Genomic DNA, 7,278 nt, shown 5'->3' on the forward strand with positions numbered 1-7,278 from the left:
ACAGGTCCGTCACAGTAGGGGTGTAGTGAGGAGGGGAGGGGAGGGATGGGGAGAGAGTGCGCGGGGGAGAGAGGGAGGATGGGGGCGCCATTCAGAGGGGGGAGCGATGGGGGGAGGTGTTGAGGGTTTGAGGGTCTGTGTGCTGACCCAGAGCACCCCCCCAGCCACCCTCCCACCCCCTTCCCCACCGTTCCCTCCTCAGTCTCCCTCCCACTAACTGGCCCCTCCCCCTTTGCCCCCTCCCCTCGCCCCCCCCACCCATTCCACCCTCACCCCCTCCCTCCTATGGCCCCCCTGCCCAGCTGCCCCCCCCCCCATTCTTCCCTCCCCCTTCCCTCCCTCCACTTTCCCCCCTCTGCCCTCCCCTTCCCTCCACATGCCCCCCCACCATCCACGCTCCTTCACTTTCCCCCCTCCCCTCTCCCTCACTCCGCCGCCCCACGTACATGGCTCTGTACAGGTCGAAACGCCCCTTCTCCTGGATGTGGAACATCAGGTCTCCCCCGTTCAGATATTCCATCACGAAGAACAGATGCTCCTGCAGGAAACAGACCATCACCACCAGGTCGGGGAGGGGGGCAGTGAACAGAGCAGTCAAACACCCCCACAGTCACCAACGGGTCAGGGTCAGCCGGGGGGAGGGGGCTGACCCCCCCACCCCCAAAAAAAACAGCCCTCCCCCTTACCCCAACCTCCCCTCCAGTCACTACTGGGAACTCAGGGACCCCGCGCTCCCCTACCCCACTCACTCGCCCAAACCCAAAACCCACCCTACCCCGAGCTCAGAACCCCAACGTATGATCCCCCAGCCAGTAACCCTGCCCCTTCCCTGCCTCATCCATTGCCCCAATACCCCTCCTCCCTCTCCCCTCCCTCAATGTTCCCCACTGCCCTCCTCCTCCTCCCATCCCACCTGCCGTTTGCTCTCCCTCTCCCCCTCCCCCCCTGCTTCCCCTCTCCACCCCCTCCCTGCCTCCAAACCTCTCCCCCCCACTGCCCCCCCCCCTCCTTACCCAAGCCCCCCCGGCCCAGTCACCTGGTGACTGTCTCCGCCAAAGATACTAGAGGAGCAAGATGGACCACTCCGTTGAAATCGACTGCACTGAAATCGACCTCCACCATTTTAGTAAGCAAAACCCGCCGTCCGCTGTGCCTCTCGCAGTGTAATCAGTGTTGTGGGAGAACAGTATGTGTGATGATACCATTAAAATGCAGAAAATATCTCATCTATCAATTCACAGATTTTTGTTATTTTTCTTTTTAAATGTTTCTGCGGGTACTAAAATGGCACCATGACACACTACGGTTTTTAGGGTTGAGTGGTCTATCTTGCTCCTCTAGTATCTTTGCTCCTCTAGTATCCCCCCTCCCCCCTCGGTCAGCCTATCCACCTGTGGCCAGAGGAGCTGGAGGTGGGGTGGGGTGGGGCTTGGGGGATGTGGAGGTGGGGTGGGGTTGGGGGGGATGTGGAGGTGGGTGTGGGAGGCTGGGGCTGGGTGTGGGGGGTGTGGCTGGGGGCTGTTGCTGGGGGTGGGGGTGGGGTGTGGCTGGGGGCTGTTGCTGGGGGTGGGGGTGGGGTGTGGCTGGGGGCTGTTGCTGGGGGTGGGGGTGGGGATGTGGCTGGGGGTGGGGTGTGGCCGGGGGTGGGGTGTGGCTGGGGGTGGGGTGTGGCTGGGGGCTGTTGCTGGGGGTGGGGTGTGGCTGGGGGCTGTTGCTGGGGGTGTGGCTGGAGGCTGTTGCTGTTGCTGGGAGTGGGGTGTGGCTGGGGGCTGTTGCTGTTGCTGGGGGTGGGGTGTGGCTGGGGGTGGGGTGTGGCTGGGGGCTGTTGCTGGGGGTGGGGGTGTGGCTGGGGGCTGTTGCTGTTGCTGGGGATGGGGTGTGGCTGGGGGTGGGGTGTGGCTGGGGGCTGTTGCTGGGGTGGGGTGTGACTGGGGGCTGTTGCTGGGGGTGGGGTGTGACTGGGGGCTGTTCCTGTTGCTGGGGGTGGGGTGTGACTGGGGGCTGTTCCTGTTGCTGGGGGTGGGGTGTGGCTGGGTGTGGGGTGTGGCTGGGGGCTGTTGCTGGGGGTGGGGTGTGGCTGGGGGTGGGGTGTGGCTGGGGGTGGGGTGTGGCTGGGGGCTGTTGCTGTTGCTGGGGGTGGGGTGTGGCTGGGGGTGGGGTGTGGCTGGGGGCTGTTGCTGGGGTGGGGTGTGACTGGGGGCTGTTGCTGGGGGTGGGGTGTGGCTGGGGGTGGGGTGTGGCTGGGGGTGGGGTGTGGCTGGGGGTGGGGTGTGGCTGGGGGGTGGGGTGTGGCTGGGGGGTGGGGTGTGGCTGGGGGGTGGGGGTGTGGCTGGGGTGGGGTGTGGGCTGGGGGTGGGGTGTGGCTGGGGTGTTGCTGGGGGGTGGGGTGTGGCTGGGGGCTGTTGCTGGGGGGTGGGGTGTGGCTGGGGGTGGGATGTTGCTGGGGGTGGGGTGTGGCTGGGGGCTGTTGCTGGGGGTGGGGGTGGGGGTGTGGCTGGGGGTGGGGGTGGGGTGTGGCTGGGGGTGGGGGTGGGGTGTGGCTGGGGGTGGGGGTGTTGCTGGGGGTGGGGTGTGGCTGGGGGCTGTTGCTGGGGGTGGGGGTGGGGTGTGGCTGGGGGTGGGGTGTGGCTGGGGGCTGTTGCTGGGGGTGGGGGTGGGCTGTTGCTGGGGGTGGGGGTGGGGGTGGGCAGTACCTTGGTCTGGAAGGTGGAGAAGAGGGTGTGTGAGGAAGGGGGTTGTCCCAGGCCAGGGCCAGCACTCGTTTTTCCACCATGGTGCACTCCACGTCATCGTCCATCAGCACCACGTCCTTCTTCAAAGCTTTCAGCGCAAAGAACTCGCCCGTTCCCTTCAGCTCAGCCAGCAGCACCTGCCCCAAACACGGGAATGTCATGCCAACACGGGAGGGCCACGCCAACACGGGAAAGGTCAACAGCAATCACGGGAGGGCCACGCCCAAACACAGGAGAGTCAGCATCCCCCCTCCCACAGGTTACCCCGAGGGAAACCCTCCCTCCTTTACTCTCCAAGCCCCAAACACCAGGTAACGCGAGGGACGCGAGGGACGCGAGGGATGGTCAAATCTGCCCCACCTCAGGACAACACACGCTAACCACACAGAACACTGCAATCACAACCGCCAGGGATCACTGAACACGCTAACCAGGAGGAACACTGAGCTCAGGCTGATGGAGTTTAATGCAGATAAACTCCATTATCCTGAATCAAGGGATATGGGGAGAAAGCAGGAACGGGGTACTGATTTTGGATGATCAGCCATGATCGTATTGAATGGCGGTGCTGGCTCGAAGGGCCGAAGGGCCGAATGGCCTACTCCTGCATCTACTTTCCATGTTTCTAACCGTGGTGGTGCTGCATTCTGGGAAAACAAACCAGGGCAGGACCTTCAGAGTGAAGGGCAGGGCTCTGGGGAGTGTTGTAGAGCAGAGGGATCTCGGAGTACACGCACACATTGTCTGTCGTGCCCTGAAAGTGGGGTCACAGGTAGATAGGGAGTGTTTTTGATTGCAGACGCATCTAGGAATGCAGGTACACAGATCTCTACAGGTAGATAGGGTGACCGTTATCAGTCAGGGAACAGATTACACAAATTTGGATGTAATGTTGCAGCAGTTCAGGATGTTGGTGAAGCTGCACTTGCAGCATTGTGTTCAGTTTTGGTCGCCCTGTGAGAGGAAAACGTGCAGAGAAGCTTTACAAGGACGTTAGGGTTAGCTGTCCCGTCCCGTAGATAGACAGATGGTGATCCCGTGGGGAGAGCCCACCCCCCCCGGTCTTGCCCCCCCCCCCCCGGTCTTGCCCACCCCACCCCCCGGTCTTGCCCCCCCCCCCCCGGGTCTTGCCCACCCCCCCCCCCCCGGTCTTGCCCACCACCCCCCCCGGTCTTGCCCACCCCACCGGTCTTGCCCACCCCACCGGTCTTGCCCACCCCCCCAGTCTTGCCCACCCCGCCCCGGTCTTGCCCACCCCCCCCCAGTCTTGCCCACCTCCGCCCCGGTCTTGCCCACCCCACCGGTCTTGCCCACCCCCCCCAGTCTTGCCCAACCCCCCCCCCCGGTCTTGCCCACCCCCCCCGGTCTTGCCCACCCCCCCCGGTCTTGCCCACCCCCCAGTCTTGCCCACCCCCCCCCCCCCGGCCTTGCCCACCCCCCCCCCCCCCCGGTCTTGCCCCCCCCGGTCTTGCCCACCCCCCCCCCCCCCCGGTCTTGCCACCCCCCCCCCCCCGGTCTTGCCCACCCCCCCCCTCCCCCGGTCTTGCCCACCCCCCCCCCCCGGTCTTGCCCAACCCCCCCCCGGTCTTGCCCACCCCCCCCCCCCCGGTCTTGCCCACTCCCCCCCGGTCTTGCCCACCCCCCCTCCCCCGGTCTTGCCCCCCCCCCGGTCTTGCCCAACCCCCCCTGGTCTTGCCCACCCCCCCCCCCGGTCTTCCCCTGCCCCCCCAGCATCACTCACTTTGCCGAAGCTGCCCTTGCCCAGCACTTTGTGCAGGATGAGGTTCTCGGTGGTCACTTTCTTCCGGTGATCCTCACAGAGACTGGGTCACCCCCCCCCCCCCCCCTCTTCCCCCCCCCCCCCCCGTCTTGCCCCCCCCCCCGGTCTTGCCCACCACCCCCCCCCCCGGTCTTGCCCCCCCCCCGCTCTTGCCCCACCACCCCCCCCTCCGGTCTTGCCCACCCCCCCTCCCCGGTCTTGCCCCCCCCCGGTCTTGCCCAACCCCCCCGGTCTTGCCCACCCCCCCCGGTCTTGCCCCCCCCCCCCGGTCTTGCCCACCCCCCCTGGTCTTGCCCACCCACCCCCCGGTCTTGCCCACCCACCCCCCCGGTCTTGCCCACCCACCCCCCCCGGTCTTGCCCACCCCACCCCCCGGTCTTGCCCACCCCCCCCCCCCTGGCCTTGCCCACCCCCCCTCCCCCGGTCTTGCTCCCCGCCCGGTCTTGCCCACCCCCCCCCCGGTCTTGCCCAACCCCCCCCCCGGTCTTGCCAACCCCCCCCCCCGGTCTTACCCCCCCCCGCTCTTGCCCACCACCCCCCCCCCCCCCTCGGTCTTGCCCACCCCCCCCCCGGTCTTTCCTTGCCCCCCCAGCATCACTCACTTTGCCGAAGCTGCCCTTGCCCAGCACTTTGTGCAGGATGAGGTTCTCGGTGGTCACTTTCTTCCGGTGATCCTCACGGAGACTGGGTCCACGCTGCGGTGGCTTCGGTGAACTATCCTCCCCACAGTTTGCCGTACTGGTTACTGTCTGGAAACAAGCATTGGCAGTGAGGAGCAGCAGGACGGAGAGCAGGAGGGCGAGGAGTGAGGGCCGGGGTAACACCAGGCTGTGCGGCGGGTGGAGCTGCTACTACACGGTGCCAGACCCGGGTGCGGTGCTGCTGTTGGGAGCTGTGTGCACGGTGAGGAGCGGGGAGCTGGAGGGTGGGAGGGAGGGCCGGTATAACTCCGCTCCATCGGTCATCTCAGCCCAGTGACCGGTCCCAGCCCTGGTCCGGCCTGTGTCCGCGCTGGACCGGCCACGGCCTCCCCGCACACGGGCCGCACGGTGGGGCGGGCACGGTCCCGAGATCCGGGGGCAGACCACCGTCGGGGGGAGGGGTGAGCTCTGCAGGGGGAGAGGATGGGGTGAACACTGTTGAGGAGGGGTTTCCTGTGGAGTCCAGGTTGGGGGGGGGACGGAGCGAGCTTTGCCGGGGTGGGGGGTGAGCAATGTGGGGGGGAGGGGGGGTGAGGATTGTCGGGGGGGGGGGGGTGAGGATTGTCGGGGGGGGGAGGAGCGAGCTATGCCGGGGTGGGGGGGGGTGAGCATTGTCGGGGGGGGGGGAGGAGCGAGCTATGCCGGGGTGGGGGGGGGGTGAGGATTGTCGGGGGGGGGGAGGAGCGAGCTATGCCGGGGTGGAGGGGGGTGAGCAATGTGGGGGGGGGGGGAGGATTGTCGGGGGGGGGGGGGGAGGAGCGAGCTATGCCGGGGTGGGGGGGGGTGAGGATTGTCGGGGGGGGGGAGGAGCGAGCTATGCCGGGGTGGGGGGGGTGAGGATTGTCGGGGGAGGGGGAGGAGCGAGCTATGCCGGGGTGGGGGGGGGTGAGGATTGTCGGGGGGGGGGAGGGGGGAGGAGCGAGCTATGCCGGGGTGGGGGGGGTGAGGATTGTCGGGGGGAGGGGGAGGAGCGAGCTATGCCGGGGGGGGGGGGGGGGGGGGTGAGCATTGTCGGGGGGGGGGGAGGAGCGAGCTATGCCGGGGTGGGGGGGGGGGGGGTGAGCATTGTCGGGGGGGGGGGGGGGGGGAGGTTTACCTGTGGAGTCCAAGGAGCTGTGTCCGGAGCTGTTGAAGGTCTGGTAGATTCCCACGTTGGAGTCGGGGAGGCCACTCTCAGACCGCCGGGTGGACGACTTCTGGGGAAACAACGTTTCACTGTCAGCTCTCAGCGTCTGCTCTCGCCATGGGCCGGGGGGTGTGGGGGGGGGGGGGGAGGGAAGAGGTGGAGGTGAGGGTGCCGCAGCCCACGGGATGGAATCAGATCCATGGGGAACGGTGTTGGGGAGGAACAGCGATCGCCGTGGCATCGGGACTGAGGGGTAACTTTGAGTCAGCAGAGACCCAATGGGCCGAAGGGCCTCCTGGTCTGCCCGGAGTGAGTCAGGATGGGTTCCCGGGGTCACCCCTCACCCCTTCATTGACTCTCCTCCCCCTCCCCCAACCCTGACCGGCCACACCCACAGGGCTCGGACAGACAAATAGGCCACGGATGCCAGCCCCGTCACGCGTGTCCCCGCCCCGTCACGCGTGTCCCCCCGCCCCGGCACACGTGTCCCCCGCCCCGTCACGCGTGTCCCCCCGCCCCGGCACACGTGTCCCCCGCCCCGGCACACGTGTCCCCGCCCCCGGCACGCGTGTGCTCAGCCTTACCATGCTGATCTGGTTGAGGGCCTCAGCCATCAGCTTCTGGTTGATTCCGCACAGATTGGCCACCTTGCCCCGGCACTTATGGTGCACATTCATTGAACACTCTGCACCCAGAGAGCACAGTGTTACGCTGGTGACACCGTGACACACACAACACAGAACGTCACCCCACCCACCCGCGTGACACACACAACACGGACCGCACTCCCAACGCATGACACACAACATGGACCGTCACCCCACCCACCGCATGACACACACAACACGCACTGTCACCCCACCCACCGCGTGACACACACAACATGGACCGCCCTCCCCCCGCGTGACATACAACACGGACCGCCCTCCCCCCCGCGTG

The 7,278-nt window shown here is 67.1% G+C and overlaps 1 protein-coding gene across 1 annotated transcript in view; it reads right to left on the reverse strand.

The window, feature by feature from the left end:
• The window catches only part of LOC144602011 (protein kinase C delta type-like), a 61,050-nt gene that overhangs the window by 4,470 nt on the left and 49,302 nt on the right, over nt 1-7,278 (reverse strand). The window contains 7 exon segments of the mRNA XM_078414695.1: nt 430-538; nt 2,694-2,717; nt 2,720-2,869; nt 5,115-5,234; nt 5,236-5,261; nt 6,310-6,409; nt 6,924-7,022. Coding sequence (XP_078270821.1) covers nt 430-538; nt 2,694-2,717; nt 2,720-2,869; nt 5,115-5,234; nt 5,236-5,261; nt 6,310-6,409; nt 6,924-7,022 — 628 coding nt within the window.

This window comes from Rhinoraja longicauda, chromosome 17 (genome assembly GCF_053455715.1).
Source record: "Rhinoraja longicauda isolate Sanriku21f chromosome 17, sRhiLon1.1, whole genome shotgun sequence".
Lineage (NCBI taxonomy): Eukaryota > Metazoa > Chordata > Chondrichthyes > Rajiformes > Arhynchobatidae > Rhinoraja > Rhinoraja longicauda.